This window comes from Fomitopsis serialis, assembly GCF_022376445.1.
Source record: "Fomitopsis serialis strain Sig1Antser10 chromosome Unknown B0H18scaffold_140, whole genome shotgun sequence".
NCBI classification, from domain to species: Eukaryota; Fungi; Basidiomycota; class Agaricomycetes; order Polyporales; family Fomitopsidaceae; genus Fomitopsis; species Fomitopsis serialis.
Window position 1 is genome coordinate 1 of NW_025955100.1, and position 18,209 is coordinate 18,209.

The window sequence follows — 18,209 nt, forward strand, 5'->3', positions numbered from 1 at the left end:
GCCCACCTGTACTCGATGTGAATGGTGAGCCGTCCTTGCCCGGGCTCGTTGCAGAAACACAGTCCTCTCGCTCGGCGCCGACGATGCGGGTCTCGTCATCGATGTGTCGGTGGTCCGGTCAATGCCTGGTATCAGTGTGTGATCCATGGGTGAGTGCCATGGCATGGTTTCTGCACCCCGGAGTTGACTGACCGCTACTCGGGACACTTCCGCAGTCAGCAAGCCGAGCTCATTGCTGCGACGCGCAGCAACCACCTCACAACGCACCAATGTTCGTGCATGCACTGTCCAACTGCATTCGCACCTTCACATAGCTCATTCGCTACGACCCGACACTCGTGAGATGCCACGTCACACGGGTCCGAGACGAACGGCGACCACCCGTTGTCTCCAGCCGCGTCAGCTTTCGTCTTCAATCGAAGGCTGCCCTCGCTCCATGCTGATCGCAATTTCCTCCCGCAGAAATATATTTGCTTGTACCTACGTAGATAGCCTCACGCGGACGGGGCACCGCGTCCACCCGGCGCGAGCTGCACAGGACATCCTGCGCGCCGTCTCTGAGGCCGTCCGAGCGCAAGCTGCTGCCCCATCCATGTGCGGTCCTCGAGAGCCCATACCCCCGCCGGTACCGTCCACGGCGAGGCCCGCCGACCGCACGGGAGCACGCGTTTTCCGACCGAGGCCGTCCATGTGAGCGCCTGCGCCCGCGGACGATCTGTGCTGACCCGGTTCGTCGGCCGTGGCGCCGGCGTCGAGGCGACCAACACACCGTGCGCGTACCAGCCGGGACGGAACACACCCACGGGGCCGCCACCGACGAGCGCGGTCGGCGCCTCGCGCCGTGTCCGATGCGGGTGCGCGTTGGCCGGTGCACGCGAGGGTGCTGCACCCGACCCTGAGCAGTGTCTCGCGTGTGCACTGCGCCGTCCGGCGTGCTCCGCGCGCGTGTGGTGTCGCGACGACGCACCTGCGTGTCCTCTCTCCCCACGGCAACCAGCCGCCTGCGACCTTCGCTCCGTCACGCGTCGTGCTGGGCTGAGACGCGCGCCGTCTCTGCTCTCTGCCACGTCAGCAAGCGTCGTGCGCTGTGACGCGACGCGCACTCACCTCCGCCGCCTCATCCCGTCTCGCGCTTCCCAAAGCGCCTCGCGCCGGACGACCGCCGCGTCGTCTCTGCTCTCCGCTCGCGTCTCCCTGCCCGTCTCCGCTGACGACGACAGGCGGTCTGTATCTCCAGCCTCCCGACGGCTGGGGTGTGCCGGATTCCGTCGCCGCCCGCGTGTCTTCTGATCGGCCGCCCTTCCAGAATGACGTGTCGTCGCGGTCAGGCCTCCGTCAACGCGATCCGCTCGCACGTTGCTGACCTCGCTGGCGTGCACCGGGGACGCGGCGGTCTTGTCATGCACGCGGAGACGTCTTGATCGCGGACGCGAAGATCGGCGGGAGAGAGGGGACGGTCTGCGCGGGCGAAGACGTGTGCAGCGAGCGGGTTGCTGGGGGATGTGCGGGAGGGAGCGAGTAGGGACAGGGAGGGAGCGAGTAGGGACAGCGTGGGAGCGAGCCTGCGTGTAGACACAGCCAGTGAGACGGAGATGAGGTACCTACGCGTACGCAGCGGTGGCGAGCGAGGGTCGATGCGAGTGGATGCCGGCTCGCGCACCGACTGGCCAGAGGGCCTGTGCTGTTGCATGGACGACGTGTCCGTCCGTCTGAGAAGCCCTCGCAAGCATCGCCACACGGCAGCTCACCGGGGGACTGCGGGCGAGCGGGGTACTGGGCAGACGCGTGAGGGATCGTGTCGGGGAACGCGGGCGCAGGGGATCGCAGAGTGGGGATGTGTCGGCTGTCGCCGTCGGTGCCTGCGCCGCCGCTGGTGCCCAGATCTGGGACGACAGGGCGGATCGGTGTGCACGCGTGGGCAGGAAGCCGTCGCCGGCGGGCAGTCGTCGCGTCGTCATCGCCGTCACCGTGCAAGGCGACGCGCCACCGCGCCCGGAGCGCCCGTGCAGGGACGCCCACGGCACGCGTCGCAGTCGCGCAGAAGCCGCCGTTTCGCCAGCATTCCGCCGCGACAGCCTCGCGCGCGACCGCCATGGCCGCCGTCCAGCAAAGACCCCGCGCGTGTCCTTCCCACCCCGCCCCCTGCCAGCCCACCCCCGATCATGGCCCTCCTCCGCGCCACCGACTCGCCCGAGTACACCGCCCGCACCCGCACGCCCTTCGCCCCGCCCCCGCCCTCGCTCTCCATCAAGGCCGTCCACGCAGCCGTGCCCAAGCATCTCTTTGCGCGATCGACGCCAAAGTGTCTGCTCTACGTCGGTCGCCACGTCCTCCTCACCTACTGCTTCTATCTGTTCGCAACGGGATCGATGTCCTCGTGGGGGTGTTGCTCGATCGGTCTGGCATGACGAGGGGAGGGCGCGTCGAGGATGCGCTGCGATGGCTTATGTGGTGGCGTACTGGTTCTGGCAGAGCATCGCGTTCATGGGGATCTGGACCCTCGGTGAGTTTCCCGCCCTTCCCATCAGTGTGCACCAAAGATACGAGGGATTGCGAGACCTGCATGATTTCCGAAAGTATGTTGCGCGTGCTGTCTTGTCCTGTCCGTACGCGCCGAATCCTCGAGCGTACATGAAGGCGCCGCTGTTCAATCGCGCTCGGATCAGCGCGCATACATTCAGAACCATGCGCTGTGCAGACACGCCGGTGGACCTGCGGAGATGTCCATCGTGGCACAGCGTCTCCAAAGTCCACCCGCTACGCGTTGACGCGTTTTATGTGGGCTAGACCAACGGACGAGCCGTGTTCATCTGCGCCGCTCTCGATGGCGCGTATGGATGTCCGGATTCGAGGAACCTTTCTGTGATCAGTGCCCCGCCCTCCAGAGTCGCATGCCCCGACGCGCTGCGCGATCCTACCCTGCGTACTATGGCGGCAGTGTGCCGTCATGCATACCGCCGGTGAATCCCATTCCCGTGGGGTGCCGCAGCTTCGAGACCATCCACCGCGGCTCCTTTGCCTCTGTGCCGGGCACAACGAGTCGCCCATCGGTCCCCTGCACCTACCACCTCAGCGCGTCCTCAGCGCGTCCTCCACGCGCAGCGCGGGTACCTACACATCTTCTAGCTTCGCGTATAGCGTCAGGGCTGTTCACTCGTCCCTTACACCTCGCATATAGGCCACGAGGTGCGTGACTCTAGTTCCCCTCCACCCTCGGGCTGACCGTCGCCCCGCTGGATCCCAGTGCGGCCACGACGCGCTCTCGCCGAGGCCGTGGGTGAACGCCGTCCTCGGGATGGGCCTCCACACGTCCGTCCTCACGCCGTACTGGGCTTGGCGCGCGACGCACCGGTCGCACCATGTGAGTCCGCCTCCTCCATCTCTCGGTCCAGCAGCTCGAGCTGTTGCGCGCCGCGGCGTGTGTCGGGGAGCGGGGACGTCTGGCTTGCCTGCGCGCACTTGGGCAGTACTCCGCGCGTTCTCTGCGATGGCTCGAGCTGTATGATCGTGGTTGTTGACGCAGTGAGGCCAGCGCTGATCAGAGGTTCGTCTGATAGAAAGGCACCAACAACCTACACCGCGACGAGACGTACCACCCGCAGACGCGCGAGGAGTTCAATCTTCCTCCGGAAGGTGCGCCATGCTCTCATCGTCGAAGGTTGGTTGTGTGCTGAGGGGTGGAGGGCAGAGAAGGCACGCGCGATCGACTACCACGAGATGGTCGAGGAGACGCCGTTATACACGCTTCGGAAGATGGTGCTCCGGCAGTTCCTGTACGTCTCTCCCTCTCGGTGCCCGACTTCGCCCAAGTTGACTGTCGTGCTGGAGGGGATTCCAGCTTTACTTGATGTACGTGGTCTGATCCGGGACCCGCAGTCGTCTCACTGATGACTGAGACGCACATTTCTGCAGACATAACCGAAAGGGAAATCCGAAGTACCCGCCCGGGACGAGTGTGCGTTGCACGCCGCTTGCTACAGCGCACTGCGGACATTGATGGCCTGCGTGTGGCGTGTAGCACTACAAACCGAGTGCGAAGCTCTTCCGGCCAGAGGAACGTAAGTCATGCGCCCGCTGCCCTCGCTCGGCTGTTGGTCCTCCACTCCGCAAATGAATTGTGAGAGCTGAACGACATCCCATAATCAGGACACCTTGTCGTCGTCTCGGATGTCCTGATCGCGGGGATGCTCGCGCTCCTCGGTGTCTGGGGGTGGAACTCGGGGTGGGGCACGGTGTGGAGGATGTACCTCGTGCCGTGGCTGGTACGTCCCTCCGCTTCATTCGTCTGCCCGGCGTCTCATCTACATCGTCAACAGTGGGCCCATAACTGGTGAATCTATCCCGTTCAACGAGACAGGGAGATGCTGACGGCGTTGTCTGCGGGTGACTTAGGATCGTACCGTGACGTACCTGCAGCACTCGGACCCTACTGTGCCGTATTACAGAGTACGTTGCCGTAGTGCCGATGTGGGCGTATGCTAACTCATGCGTAAAGGGCCAGTGGACGTTCCTCCGGGGCGCACTCGCGACGGTCGACCGGCCGATCTTTGGCTGGGTCGGGCGGTTCTTCTGGCACGGCGTAAGTCTCCGCTCTTCAATCAACGCGCGTGGCTGACTGGCGAGCTCTCGGCTCAGATCGCGCACGACCACGTCGCCCACCACTTCTTCGTCGGGGTGCCGTTCTGTGAGCGCCCTTCCGTTCAGCTTGACCCTCTGCTGACTCTCCCGGCAGATAACCTCTCTGACGTGACGGAGGCGATCAAGCCCGTGCTCGGGGACTACTACTACTACGACTCGACGGTGAGTCGCCTCGTCCGAGCCCGTTCGCTCGTCGTCTGATGCGGATGTCGCCAGCCGACGCTCTACGCGCTCTGGCGGAGCTTCACGCAGTGCAAGTTCGTCGAGAGCACGGGCGACGTCGTGTTCTTCAAGAACATGCGCGGCGAGGCCGTGCGGGGGTGCTCCGTCGCGGATGTGTGTCCCGCGAAGGAAGCGGGTGTTGTTGATGGTGCGAAGGAAGCGGCCGAGGCTGGATTTGAAGGGGTGCAGGACGAGGAGGATGTGATGGGTGAATGACAGAGGTGATTCCAGGAAGTTGTTCTGTATGTTGCTGATCTATGCTTGAAATGCGAGTTTTGTCGGGCTGTACTACCATTTGTTACATACGTCGGATTCTCTAAGTGAAACTCCGTGGCAACGACAACTCGCGAAGATCGGACCCATCTGTACTTAGGAATTCGCCCCCGCACGGCCGTTGCGCACATTGGACAGGCACCATGCACAGTACAGCGGGGACCTACTCAGGTTTTCACTTCTCGACTCCATGAAACGACCCTGCCCGACGATACAAGCATCCTCAGGCTCGCTTGAAGCTCTCCCAGGATCGGCGAGCGCATCTGCGAGTAGAATGTATTCCAAAAAATCAACACCAATGAACGTACGAGTTCTGCTATGTACTTCGTAGATACACGCAGCCTGAGCATCAGAGACAGCATCAATCACAAGAGTCATTTCGTGGCCAGTCGCCAGTGAGCCGAGAAAGATCACTCCCCAGTGGCAGCTTCTGGGACGGGCTTCCAGAACGCCCGATACGCCTCTGGTACAAAAAGCTTGCTGTTGTCACCCCTTCGCGTGGTGAGCATCTCGTACATATGCATCCCGCAGTCCTCCGCCAGTGCCACGAGACCCTCGTCCGCCTTGCACGCCTCGACGAATGGCTGGCGATCGCGGCGGGGATCTAGCTCCTGATCCCGTGGGAGGCGTGCCCGCTCTCTCAGCACGCGCAGCTTCGTGCAGACCGCCTTGTGTGGGAGCGTCGCGTGCTTCCAGGCGCGCTTCTGGCACGGGCGGGAGCAGTATCGCAGGACGCCGCAGCCTGCACAGCGGGCGAACGTCCTGCCAGCGGTGACAAACGTCTCGTAGCACTCTGGTGCACAGCAGTGCCGCACCGTCGACGCCCAGGCGAAGGCCTCGAAGGCGCGCTGCAGGGGATCATCCAAGCAGGCAAGCGTCGCCGCGTACTGGAGGAGGATCGATTCGTGGTAGACTGTTGCGTCGTCTGGGCGCTTGTGAAAATAGAACGCTGTCCCGAGGCGGGCAAACAAGTCGGAAACTTTGTTGATGAAGAGGTCGGAGAATATGATTGTATTAGTACCCTCGCGGAAGAGCGGTAGGTATCTGAGGATCAAATCGCAGACGATGAGAAGGCCACCGTGACAATGCACGTCCGAGCCTTCGTGCCGTACGGCAATGCGGACAAAGAGTGATATATCTGATGGATCGGCTTGCTCGGCGTGCGTGATGTTTCGACAGAGCTCCGATATATGTAAGAGAGTGTACATCCAGTTCACCTGGACGTCAAGCTCGACAGGCTGGCCGAGTGTTTCATCGCGCTCTGCGCAGAGACGGATCGCGAGGTTGGTAATGAGCCATGGCCATTCAGGCTGGAACTGAAGGAGATGCGGGGTAATAGTTCGACCACAGATGGCAAGGAGTTTGTTGACGAGCAGAAGGGTCTCCTCGTACCTATCTTGACGGCACAAGCGGAAGGACGTGGCGTATCCTTTCATCGATTGCTCGAGGCCAAAGGGGAGAAGTTGGCTAGTGTCCGTGGGCCAAAGAGGTCTTCCAGCACGTTTTTTGCGATGCGTTGTGAGGCCATGCATTGCGACAGTACCGCCAACGGTCCGTGATACAAAAGCATCGTTTAGTACACCGCTGAGGTGACGAATGAGCGCTTCAGTCAAGTCTCGGAGGGTGAACTGACGAGCGGCCTCGAATGTGTGCAGCCATCCCAGCGACTCCATCGTATTCTCGTCCTCAGCGCGTGGGCAGGAGCACATACTGAGGAACGCATCGAGATCTTCGGTTTCCTGATCCGAGCGCGGCATACTCAGAAAAGCGACGCATGCATTCAGGTAATCGGGGAACATCCTGCGGATGTTTTCGTAGGTTTTGTTCCGAGACATGTAGTAGCGCCGGTACAACGCGTACGGCGCATCTTTGCTCTCCCCGTCCAATAGGTGGAGGCAGCCGCAGAGAACCCTGGCGCAGTGTGTCGGACGCGCCGGGTCCTTCATGTAAGAGGTGAAGAGCGGGCCGATGTCAGCTATATCCAACATCCCACTCGGAGTCCCAGCAGACTAGGAGGCTACTATCGAACAATTTCGTCAGCCATATATTGTGAAGTCTATCAGACACGAGTTACTTACACCCTGGGAGGAGAGAGAGGTAGGTCTTCGGAAGGGTCGCGGCAGCGGATCCAATGCAATTTACGCGCGCAACGCGCGTCTGAAGCGTGAAGAATGGAACGTGGTCACGCCACGCAACTTGAAGCGCTCCACTAGCAGGAAAGGTAAGAAGTAGTCTGACTTGGAAAGTCCCTCATCACGTCTCTGAGGGGAAGGACCCAGAGAGAGACCTAATAAGGGACCCGGAACGACTCGAAGAGATTCAGGCTAAGTATGGAGAATGCAGAAACATACCTCGAGGTGCCCATGTTCATCATGGATACGATAGGGCGGCCCAGTGCAGCCGGGGGGATCCTGCTATTCTGCGATGTGGAAGCGGCGACCCGAGACCACAGTGATGCGTGCATGGATAGTTGTCGACTAGTATGTAGGTTCAAGTCGAGTTTCAAGTAGTAAATTGAGCTGTGCGAACTGCGTCGCTGCGAAGCCTCTGCTGCTCTACGCGATCACGTGGCGACGCGCTACGCGTCGGCGTCCGCCCGGCGTCAACTTTCAACTTGAACAGCCTGATGTTGCCTCCATTCTGTCTACACGCTGGCTTGACTATATTCAGCTGTGAACCGCTAAATCTCTTCTCAGACCAATGCGCGACAAAGACGCCCTGCATTCCGTGCGGTGTGCCGCGATCTCGCTCGAAGTCGCTCGTAATGTCCGCCTTTTCATGATTCTCTCGGTAACGTCCTCAACGTCTTCGATATCCTGTGCGGCGATCCAACACTCGGACCCTACTGTGCCATATTACAGAGCACGTTGCCGTAGTGCCGACGTGGGCATATGCTGACTTTGATGCATGTAGGGCCAATGGACGTTCCTCTGGAGCGCACTCGCGACGGTCGACCGACCGATCTTTGGCTGGGTCGGGCGGTTCTTCTGGCACGGTGTAAGTCTACGCTCTCGTCTGTCAACCTGTGTGGCTAATTGGCGGGCTCCCGCTCAGATCGCGCACGATCACGTCGCCCACCACTCTTCGTCGGTGTACCATTCTGTAAGTGCCCTTCCGGTCACCTCGAACCTCTGCTGACCCTCCCGGCAGATAACCTCTCTGACGTGACGGAAACAATCAAGCCCTGCTCGGAGACTAATCCTATTACGACTCGACAGTGAGTCGCCTCGTCCGAGTCGTGCACCCGTTCGTCCGTCGTCTGATGCGGACGCTGGCAGCCGACGCTCTACGCGCTTTGGCGGAGCTTCATGCAGTGCAAGTTCGTCGAGAGCACGGGCGACACCGTGTTCTTCAAGAACATGCACGGCAAGGTCGTGCGGGAGTGCTCCGTCGCGGACGCCCGTCCCGCGAAGGAAGCGGGTGTTGCTGGTCATGCTAAGTCTGCAGCCGAGGCTGGATTTGAAGGGGAACAAGATGAGAAGGAGGACGTGATGGCTGATTGAGAGAGGTGATTTCATGCTGGTCTGTGTGCTGCTGATCTATGGTTGACATAGGTGCTTTGTTGGGTTGTAACCACCATTCGTTACATGCATTGACGCTCTGTCTCTGCATTGCAGGTTCATCGGGACCAGTCATGGCACGTTTAGGCTTGCACCAGGTTTGTGACTTGGTGATGACGTTGATGTGCCGCCTTCAGAGAATTGAGCTCGTCTGAGCTGCCTACTGTCACCGGAGACATGGGGTGCTATGGAGGAGGCGCGATTTGGGATAACGTATGAGACCTAACTCGGGCCTGGCCATATCCTAGCGCATAAAACCAAGATGTGCACAGATCTGAGCAAAATGACTTTTGAATAGGCTGCCTCGAAGCGCTTGTCTTCCTTTGCGTGATCGGGTTAACGGCGTCCGTAACTTCCCCGATAACCTGTACAGCGATACACTACTCAGTGTCATCAACTTGAAGCGCTTCTCAGTAGCCTCGTCCTAAGCTGCTGGCTGCTGGCGAAAGGCTCCATCTCCTGTCAATTTGGCCATGTTGACGAGCACTACGGCGCTCGAGCGTGGCGACGAAATGGAATCCCTCCTCCTCCTCCTCCCCCCCCCCCCCCCCCCTACTCCTCCCTACTGTCAACTTTTGGCAAGTGTCTATCTTCCGCGTTCCCGGGCTGTGACGAAATCATGTTTTAGTCAATGCACGTGACTTTGCATGTTCATTGTCCAAACAGGTCCAACTAGTAAGTTGAGGAGCCTGAGGAACTTCCGAGCTCGAATGCCCTCCCCTTCCTCCGCGGGCGACTCGACACAGCTCGGGGCTCTTGCGGTACATTTACGTGCTCCGACGCCACTCGTCAGTGTTGCGAACTTGCGACGTTGACTAGTGCTAATTAACCGACAGTGCCACTCATGCCGCCACTCTCTGGTTTCGAGTCCATGCCCGCTGAACTGCTCCTCAAGCTGACGCGCTATTTGCCTCTGCAATCTCTGCGAACCTTCGAGTGACATCGCGCTACCTGAACGACGTCATCTCAAGCAACGAATGGACGGTTTACCGCAATGCGGCTCTATACCACGCCTATGCCTCGTCCGAGAGCGTATCTCTTGCTGACGCGAAGGTTTCAACAAACGGTATCCGATTCAGGATGATGCCTGCGACGAATGGAAAGAATACTGTGAGTGGCTGTGCAAACTCATCCTTACTTGAGTGGACGGTACAATCCCGTGCTGATCGACTGTTAGGTCGACGATGTTTTGTCCTGGACAAGAACTGGATCGGCGTCACTCGTGTGGAGCCTGATACGAGAGCGTACTGCGAAAGTAGCCGGGACGTTCATCGGTTCAAGATCGACGAAGAGCTCGGGCTGCTGTTCACATCAACCGAACCGACGCCAAAGCAGCCATATCCGTTACAGACCTCAGAACAGGCTGGCTTCTGTGGCGGACACCCTCGGTAAGTGCACGAGGCAGTGGTCATATAAAGTTTCGCTCACCGTCGATAAGCATTACGCTCGCCGTTACACACACGTCGAATATGGGCATGGCTACCTCGTATTTGATCGAGCAGCCGGCCAGAAGGAGGTATGGCGCCTGGCGGATCATGTAGACGATTCCGTGTGCGTCTCTGCACCTGACGCAAGTCAGATCAACGCATCACGCATTGCCGAACGTGCATACGGCCGTAGCGGACGAGGTTGTCTTCGCCCATGGACCGTCCTGACGACACCCGACGTCACTCGGTTTTATCGCGTGGTCTATCCAACTCTCTTGGCTGCCTCACAGAATACCGCCTACTTATGGGACTTGCCTTCCGCCACGCTGGTTCAGACGATTCATGGTCTCCAGGCGAGCCACGCTGGCATGGAGCCACTCGGTGAGATATGCTACGTGGATGTAAATACACGGCATGTCGTGCTCTGCGGTGAGAACGGGGTCCGCGTGGTCGGCCGTGAAGACAACACGGTCGTGCTCCACCTTTCTGGCCAAAGGGGCTTCGCGCGAACAGTGCTGAAGCCGGAGCCGACTCTGGGATCCGACCGAATCCCTTTGACGATGTCCCTCCAGACTGAGGTCACGCGCTCAGCAGGCGGACACCGCTGGGGACAGTTTCGAGCAGGTGTGTTTGACCACGCACTACAGCAATGGTTGCGTGTTACTGAGCCGCTGGCGCGCCTTCCATTGATCAGCGCACTTGTCCGGGAGCGGCCGCGACCTTGCGTGCATGCTAGCGGACGGGCGCCTTGTGCTGATCCGCGACTTCGAGTCTATTGCCGACGGGAACCTTTCCGTCCCAGAAGCTGTACTCGAAGTCGATCTTACGCACGTGAATAGTGCGGATTCAGACGAGGCAACCTACGTAACCGCAGTAGGGCCGGATACTACCTTGCCTTCGAGCAGGGCCGCGTGGCTGTCGCAACGGCACGTAGCATTCCATCCTTCGCGTCGCCCTGCAGGCCTGATACCTTGCGCAGTCACACGGGTTATACGTGCTAACGCTTGATGCGCGCGAGCGTGGCTTGGCCGAATCCTCAGGCCAGCCACGTCCGACTCTAAGAACATATCGACAACCTTGCGGCGCTAAGTCTGCAACACGTCGAAAACGGCGTGCCCTCAACCTCCGGACCCCATTGCTCAATGCCGCAGACATAGCCGTGTCATGGCTCCCGCGCCTGAGCGACCCCACAGTACTCAGGGAGCTCGGCTGCGTGCAACTTCCTCGACATGTCTCTACGTCACCTGGAGGGCCAACAGGGTGTATGTCTCGCCAGATAGAAAGTCAGCGTATCCGCGAACGTCTACCGGGACGACCCAGACTATTACGAGCCTGACGTCAAGAATTATTGGACTGGCGGGCCGATGTTCCCTCCGAGGTCGCCTCCGAGAGGTAAGTGTAGTACATCTCTGTCGTTCCTCGCTTCGGACTATGTATTGATGACGACGCTTCCTTAGATATCGGATTTGTTGTGTGTTGCGTTGATTTCAGTGCTCCCGAATCCCCTGAGAATAGTTCATGAACATATGAACGACTCAACATTGTATTCTCAATCAGCCATTGTCCTGTATCTACACGGTTATGTTGAGCAGTGAGCACAAAGCTCAGATGAATCGGTGACGGTACGAGGGTGAGGCAGGCGGGCCAAACTGGACGCAAAGTGAAGTATTGGAGGCCCTCGAGATGTCAGCGACTCGAATGTGCTAAGGTGCAATGTTACGTCCATTCGACGCTCCCCTTACATCCTCAGCACGAATGATGTGCTTACTGACCTAGTCTTTGATCGAGCCCCGACCTGGGAAACGAAGGATGGATCAGTGTCCCGCTGGCAACGCATATGAAGCCCCTGTTGAATCGTCTCAGACAGAGATGCGCCGCCACTACTTTCGGTAGAATAGCCGGAGACGGAGCTTGGCAAACTCTAGAACGCGCTCGCCAGGATGCATCGATGACCCCTCCAAGAGACTTTACAATGGCGGTGATGCCATCGCAGGATCCTGACACCCGTTTTGAACTTACGGGGGCGAGGCTGAACGCCCTCACACAAGCCCTGGCGTATCGAGGGATCCTGGAGCACCGCCAGGTCGAGACCAGGCGCCGGACGAAAGATAACCTGGCGGCAGTCTATCAACACCTGCAGGCGAACAATTCGCTCACCTTTGGTCAAATCTGGATGAGTACACGGCATAAAGACTTTAGCAGGATTTTTGCGGTTTCCTGTGGAAAATTATGCATGATGGCCTGAAATGCGGCCCGTACTGGAGTAAGATACAGGGATATGAGGATCGAGCACAGTGTAGCCACTGTGGATCCCTAGAGACTGTCCAACATATTATCTTCGAGTGTGAAGCCACGGGCCAAGCCCTAATTTGGTCGCTGATACGGAAGGTGTGGGAGAAGAAGTTAGTGGACGTGCCTTGGCCCGCCTTTCTTTAGTAGACGTACTTTCACTAGGCCTGACGGAATGGAAGACCAGCAAGGGCCGAGTGCGTCCAGGAGCACGAGGCTATGGCGGATATTAATATCCGAAGCTGTTCATCTGACTTGGAAACTGCGCTGCGAGAGAGTCATAGGTCACGCAGCGGAGGACGGATGGGAACACCAGAAGACGACGGTGGCGAGCAAGCTGCGATATGCTTTGAATCATAGATTGGCGCTCGACGTCGAATCAGTACAGAAGAAATACGGGCAGTTTGCCATTAAGAGGGAGCTGGTCCTGGCCACGTGGAACAAGGTCCTGTGGGACGAACATGCGCTCCCGGAAGACTGGACAAAGTACAAGGGTTTTTTAGTGGGTAGGATGCCGGCGTTACGAGTAGACCTCGAACCGGATTAGTGAGTCCCACACTGGTTGTTAAACCGTGCGTAAGCAGCATTTTTCACCCTGGATCGGCGACTATGGGGAAACCCATACGCAGGCTGGATAACCTGGGATGACCCATTGTCATTTGCAGGCATCCGTGATGGCCCTCCAAAAAAAAAAAATAAAAAAATGTTACGTCCATTGAATCCAAAGAAACGGTAACTCCGCATAGCAGTGATGGTTATGTTCCTATCGAACGCAAAGATGCCACTGGCAGTTACGAGAGCATCGCCGTATCGAGCGCGTCCTGACTGATCGCAAAAGAGCGCAGCGAAGCAGGGATGGGCCCTGTAGTGCCCGTGAAACGGTGTCAGTGAGACGTACATCACTGTATGATGGACTGCACGGTGAGGGCGAAGAACGGTGTAATGGTTCAAGCTCAAGGTTGGGAAGAGCACAGAGCCTTCTGCTTACGAGTCGGCGGATAGTACAGAGAAGAAAGACGTATTGATACGGCAGACGACATGACGAGGAGGCAGTCAACCGTAGATCAGCAGGTCGCGAGTCTGTTTACCTAGTACCTCATTACCAAGGATACTACCGTCGCCTTTGGCAACAGGGATTTCCGCTGTATGATCTATGTTAGTAGCTGACACGGATGATTGAGTATCTTTGAGTTCTTGGAGCTACATCTGCGATGCGTGCTCCCTCGAACTGATATGAGGAACATTTGTCCTCAATTCTACCCTTACGCATCCGTCGTGCCGGCCTTGCGGTGAGGTGGCTTCGAGCTTCAAGACGATCAGATAAGTAGTGAATTTTTCATTAGTATCTGCCGTAGTACTCTGCTATCTAGAGAGATCATACCACACAGGCTTGGCGCCGCCATGTGCTCGAGTCTTCTTTTCGCGACGAAAATACAAGGCCCGAACAAGGGAACTTCCAAATCGGGAGGACAATGGTTGTGGGCCTGCGAATAATCGCCAAGAAGGGCAGGTGAACGAACACGTGCATCGCACGCCTGTGGCCAGCGAGCGCCTAGTGTGGCTTCACCTTCTCCCCCTCACCCAGACGACGCGATAGACAGCCACTGCGCGTCCCTCGTGCAATTTGGTAAGCTCTGTTACACGAGAGAACAATTTAACACGAAAATACACCGCTTTGGGGCAGAATAAGCCGTGAGTTTTGCCGGCCTGGGCCGAATTTTGAGATACTGACGATCCGAACCTCCGTGGACCGCGTCCTATTTTGGCAGTTGGCCATCAACTCCGAATCAAACATGCCTCGCGGACGCGTAAACATGCCCACCTCGCACTCTGCTCCTTCCTCCTCCCACTCTCATCCCGACTACATTGACATCGACGTCGACATCGACATTTCCGAACACCCCCAACACAACGCTCCGATGTCTGACAAAGTAACCCCCCCTCGTGACCAAGGCCGCATGCAATACGCAGGCGATGCTGCCGACGCGAAGCGAGACAACAAGGAGAACATGGCGTCCTGGCAGCGGGAGATCCACGACAGGATCAAGGAGTACCCGGACAACATCAACAGGTACCTCTCTACGATGGTTCCGTCGGATACACCTGTACCACCCTGCCCTAATATGGGCAGGTCGCTCCAGCTGATTCAAGTGGGAAATCTTGAGAACGCGATGTATGGGCCACTGGTCAGTGTGCAATAGACGGTACCGTATCACGCGATAGCTGATGTGACGGTTGTGTTCAGATGAAAGCACTGGAGCGAATGGTAAGGCCGTTCCCGCACAGAAAGCGGCCCAAGTTCCACAACTACGAGCACAAGGTCATGAAGTTTCCGTTCGAGCCGTACGAACACGACCAGCACCCCACGAAGCCCGACGTCATTGCGACGTTCCCGACACTACCTTTCATCTCTCCGCTGCATCGCTGGAGACATGTCGCTCTCGTCTTCGAACTCAAGTCGCTGGCGTCGGCCGACCCGATGATAATGAACATGCAGACGCACTGGGAGACGCTCGTGCAGCTTGCGAAGAGCGCGCGGAACATCATGCTCTCGCAGGGGAGACTGTTCGCGTTTGTCGTCGGTATATATGGCGATCAGGCTCGTATCTTTCGCTTTGACCGCGCCGGTGCGATATGCTCGCCCAAGTTTGCGTACAAGAATCATCCGGAGATCTTGCACGCGTTCATGTGGCGCTTGTTCCACCCGCGAGACAGGCGTTGCGCCATCGTCGGGGAGGATCCGACGATGAAGCTGGGAACGAGCATGGACCGGAAGCTGGCAGACAAGCTCGCATCGAGGTACGACGATGAATGGAAACGGACCGCGGAGACGCGGAAGGCAGTGCGACGGATTACCATGCAGGACGAGAATGGAAAGCCGACGACGTACCTCGCATACAAGTTGATCTTCGTGAACTCTGGGCTGTTTTCCCGCGCGACACTGATCTGGGAAGCCTTCATCGTCGACAAGAGGAATCGGAGCACAGGCGAGCGATACATTCTGAAGGAGACGTGGCGGCAGCTTGGTCGCCTCGACGAGGTCGGCTTCTACGAGAGGCTACAGTACGCGAAGCTCGAAGAACACAAGGAGAATCAGGCGAAGGATCGTGGCGTGGTCGAGGCAGAGACCAACGACGACGTCGAGGTCGAAGGGAAACTTGCGGCGGAGGTACAGGCGCTAGGCGAGGCCAGATTCACGTACGGTGTCGCGAGGTACATATGCGGCGAGGACTACGGCGAGAGGGATGAAGCACATCGGAAGCTTGTGGAGCAGGCAGAGACCTCTGGAGCTCCTGTGCCCGAGGACACGAAGGCGGGTCACCGGACGATCTCTGGGGTGCATAATGCGCCTGAGAAGGTGCGGATGAATGAACGGAGTCACATGCGGATGGTTCTCCAGACGGTTGGGACGCCGCTGGCGGACTTCAGGTGCACGCGGGAGGTCGTATTAGCGCTGCGCGATGCTGTGGAAGGTACGTCGCAATGCAGGTAATATATTCACTTGTAGACTGACAATTCTGGTTGCAGGACACAGAAGGGCGTATGAAGCTGGGATTATACACCGCGACGTCAGCGAAGGGAACGTGATGATCTCGCGCCTTCATTCTGCGTTCGCGGGCTTCATCCAAGACTTCGACTTCAGCTTCAGTTGGCGACGGTTCTTGCAAAAGCGTGGCTGGGATGTGGATCTGACAACATGGGAGAAGTACTGCGTCGAACATGGGCACGAACCGCGCCAGACCGATGGGAAGTCTGACCCTGCGAACGACAGCAAAGAGCGTACGGTGAGTATATGATATCTCCGATCGATACGTTCCCTCACGAATATGTCAGGGAACGTTGCTCTTCATGGCTGTTCAAGTGTTGGAAGGCGAGATCACACATGAAGCACGGCACGATTTGGAGTCATTCTATTGGCTCCTTGTGTTCATCGTCCTTCGGCATACTAACCATGGCCATCACAAGAAAAGTGAGGCCTTCGGAAGCTTGTTCTGCCTCGACGACCTAGATCAACGTGCCAGTACAAAGATGGCTTGGCTGCAACACCGCAAAGCTCCTCTTCCAGTTCCTGGTAACGAGCCCTTGACGAATCTTCTGGAAAAGTTCCGCAATCTGCTGCAGGAAAACTTCCTTGTTCGGCTTGGATCCATCCGTCGCGTCACACATGAAGAAGTTCTTCAGGTATTTGACGCCGCATTGGCCCAAGAGTGGCCCGTTGATGACGCTGCCATTCCGTGGGTTGCCCCTGCAAACCGAGGACATACCCAACCGATGACAGAATCGAGGGGCAAGCCCGTGACGATGGGTACCAAGGATCACACCACTGCTGCCGACTTTCCGTTCCCCACCCACGAAATCCCCCCGCCGCAGGCCGTGCCTGAGTACGAGCAGTCGGACAACGAGCAAGACGGCTCGAAGACTCCCGATCATAGCGACGACGAGGATGCCAGTGTGATGCTAGCCCAAGAGCCAAGCGACGAGGAGGTCGTCACAGATATTGACGAGCGTCCGAATGCTCCGGACGCGCCTCATGGACTTGCTCTTTTGGACGAGGAACCGCAACAACCAGAGGCCAATGCGTCCGAGTCGCCGGAGCAAACGGATCCTCAAACGCGCGCGAGCAGTCGCCGCCGCGCTCAATCGCCTTCAAAGGCAAAGCCTCCGGTCACTAGGAACGCGGGCTCCCGTCGCAATGTCGCTGAGACGTGGCCAGCGAGCAACGTTGACGCAGCCGGCGCGAGGCCGGGCCACCGCTACAACCTCCGCTCGTCGGGCCGTCGTGACTTCGGTGCGCCGAGCACCTCTGACGCAGCGGACTGTGCCCCAGTTGCTCCGCGGAGGTCGACTCGTGTTCGCGCGAAGGCAGCGTCGAAGCTACGGGATACTGGGTCGAGGGACAGTAGCATTGGGAAGCGTAGTCGTGAGGGATCAGACCAGGACGAGGTCGAGGAAAGCCTGGCCGCGCAGTCGTCGAAGCGGCCGAGGACGGTCAGCCAACCCCGCGGCAGGAAGGCATCGAAGAAGTCGGAGAAGAAGAAGTTGTAATGTGCGTAGGCAACCCCTGAGTATAGTAAACGAGGGACTTTGGAATGTATTATAGAGTACCGGTTTCCTTCATCCATCTATCTCGTTCCACCGCGCGGCGAAACGTTGACTGTTCATGTCGTCTGCCACACCTGCCAGTAACTTGCAATGTCAACTGGCAATACGTTTGCGAACCAAACATTCTGCTATGTCGTACGTTGGTCGACGCTAAGCGCTAAGCACTGAAGCATGCGCGATGTATGGTAGTAGTCGCGAGGGTACTAGCATCGCCTTCAATAGTGATGTACGTTGTGTGATCTAGATCGGTCAGTGGTCGACATGGATGGTACTACGTACGAGTGTCTTTGCTTTTCTGGAGCTGCATCTGCTACTCCCTATAACTGACATGAAGATAGTTTTGCCTTGATTCAAGTTCAACCTCTATCCATCTGTCGGCGCCGGCCTGAAAATGAGGTCAACTCTTTCGCATTTGGCGTCGCGAGGCCGGCCCGTGTAGTATACAACATACTACTAGGTACCTCTCATGAGTCGAGTCATGACGCATCGCGAAACGTTCGAAAAATGAACGTGTTGTATTGATCGAACATGTTCGTCGTGCCTCTCAGCTATATGTGATATGTGTCATCATGAGGGAGTGCTGCTTGTGGGACCTGTTCTATTGAATTCACCGCTCGGCCGTTCGTTTTGTTCCAACATTTTTTTCTTGTCAGGACCAGTGATGTCGAGCTCCAAGGCGATCAGATAAGTAGTCTAC

At 58.0% G+C, this 18,209-nt stretch overlaps 7 protein-coding genes across 7 annotated transcripts; 5 read left to right on the forward strand and 2 right to left on the reverse strand.

Annotated features, from left to right (window-relative positions):
• Positions 1–494: 494 nt before the first annotated feature.
• On the reverse strand, positions 495–2,094 carry B0H18DRAFT_1215584 (uncharacterized protein; the record flags this gene model as incomplete). Its single annotated transcript, XM_048036646.1, has 6 exons — positions 495–895; positions 968–1,053; positions 1,108–1,299; positions 1,365–1,562; positions 1,606–1,681; positions 1,749–2,094. The coding sequence occupies 6 exons, from the start codon at positions 2,092–2,094 to the stop codon at positions 495–497; spliced, it is 1,299 nt and encodes a 432-aa protein (XP_047886995.1).
• Positions 2,095–3,295: 1,201 nt separating this feature from the next.
• On the forward strand, positions 3,296–5,076 carry B0H18DRAFT_959395 (fatty acid desaturase-domain-containing protein; the record flags this gene model as incomplete). Its single annotated transcript, XM_048042815.1, has 11 exons — positions 3,296–3,361; positions 3,558–3,633; positions 3,659–3,773; positions 3,913–3,955; positions 4,019–4,058; positions 4,147–4,262; positions 4,393–4,446; positions 4,496–4,579; positions 4,636–4,684; positions 4,733–4,800; positions 4,855–5,076. 11 exons carry the CDS (start codon positions 3,296–3,298, stop codon positions 5,074–5,076), a joined length of 933 nt encoding a protein of 310 aa, XP_047886996.1.
• Positions 5,077–5,454: 378 nt separating this feature from the next.
• B0H18DRAFT_1042124 (uncharacterized protein) lies at positions 5,455–6,968 on the reverse strand (the record flags this gene model as incomplete). The annotated part of the gene is made up of 2 exons (XM_048030609.1): positions 5,455–5,505; positions 5,570–6,968. A coding segment is annotated over one exon (1,399 nt), but the record flags the coding sequence as incomplete, so codon positions are not given.
• Positions 6,969–7,833: 865 nt separating this feature from the next.
• Positions 7,834–8,636, forward strand: B0H18DRAFT_1125003 (uncharacterized protein; the record flags this gene model as incomplete). The annotated part of the gene is made up of 4 exons (XM_048034952.1): positions 7,834–7,923; positions 8,047–8,130; positions 8,188–8,235; positions 8,412–8,636. 4 exons carry the CDS (start codon positions 7,834–7,836, stop codon positions 8,634–8,636), a joined length of 447 nt encoding a protein of 148 aa, XP_047886998.1.
• Positions 8,637–9,384: 748 nt separating this feature from the next.
• On the forward strand, positions 9,385–11,775 carry B0H18DRAFT_1042126 (uncharacterized protein). Its single transcript, XM_048030610.1, has 10 exons — positions 9,385–9,464; positions 9,631–9,746; positions 9,773–9,803; positions 9,871–9,997; positions 10,051–10,081; positions 10,132–10,744; positions 10,815–10,984; positions 11,100–11,351; positions 11,401–11,512; positions 11,578–11,775. The coding sequence occupies exons 1-10, from the start codon at positions 9,404–9,406 to the stop codon at positions 11,640–11,642; spliced, it is 1,578 nt and encodes a 525-aa protein (XP_047886999.1). The 5' UTR covers positions 9,385–9,403; the 3' UTR covers positions 11,643–11,775.
• Positions 11,776–12,092: 317 nt separating this feature from the next.
• On the forward strand, positions 12,093–12,956 carry B0H18DRAFT_1087595 (uncharacterized protein; the record flags this gene model as incomplete). Its single annotated transcript, XM_048032187.1, has 3 exons — positions 12,093–12,242; positions 12,323–12,522; positions 12,575–12,956. 3 exons carry the CDS (start codon positions 12,093–12,095, stop codon positions 12,954–12,956), a joined length of 732 nt encoding a protein of 243 aa, XP_047887000.1.
• A 1,222-nt stretch (positions 12,957–14,178) lies between these two features.
• Positions 14,179–17,629, forward strand: B0H18DRAFT_940039 (uncharacterized protein). Its single transcript, XM_048041870.1, has 4 exons — positions 14,179–14,595; positions 14,655–15,882; positions 15,938–16,194; positions 16,244–17,629. Exons 1-4 carry the CDS (start codon positions 14,203–14,205, stop codon positions 17,453–17,455), a joined length of 3,090 nt encoding a protein of 1,029 aa, XP_047887001.1. The 5' UTR covers positions 14,179–14,202; the 3' UTR covers positions 17,456–17,629.
• The last annotated feature ends 580 nt before the right edge of the window (positions 17,630–18,209 follow it).

Bases quoted from the DNA above. Each gene is read 5' to 3' on its own strand.
- B0H18DRAFT_1042126 (XM_048030610.1), top strand. From the start codon at position 9,404: ATGCCCTCCCCTTCCTCCGCGGGCGACTCGACACAGCTCGGGGCTCTT. The intron at 9,998-10,050 runs GTTCACATCAAC...TACAGACCTCAG, and splicing joins GACGAAGAGCTCGGGCTGCT to AACAGGCTGGCTTCTGTGGC. The intron at 11,513-11,577 runs GTAAGTGTAGTA...ACGCTTCCTTAG, and splicing joins TCCGAGGTCGCCTCCGAGAG to ATATCGGATTTGTTGTGTGT.
- B0H18DRAFT_940039 (XM_048041870.1), top strand. From the start codon at position 14,203: ATGCCTCGCGGACGCGTAAACATGCCCACCTCGCACTCTGCTCCTTCC. The intron at 15,883-15,937 runs GTACGTCGCAAT...TTCTGGTTGCAG, and splicing joins GCTGCGCGATGCTGTGGAAG to GACACAGAAGGGCGTATGAA. The intron at 16,195-16,243 runs GTGAGTATATGA...CGAATATGTCAG, and splicing joins ACGACAGCAAAGAGCGTACG to GGAACGTTGCTCTTCATGGC.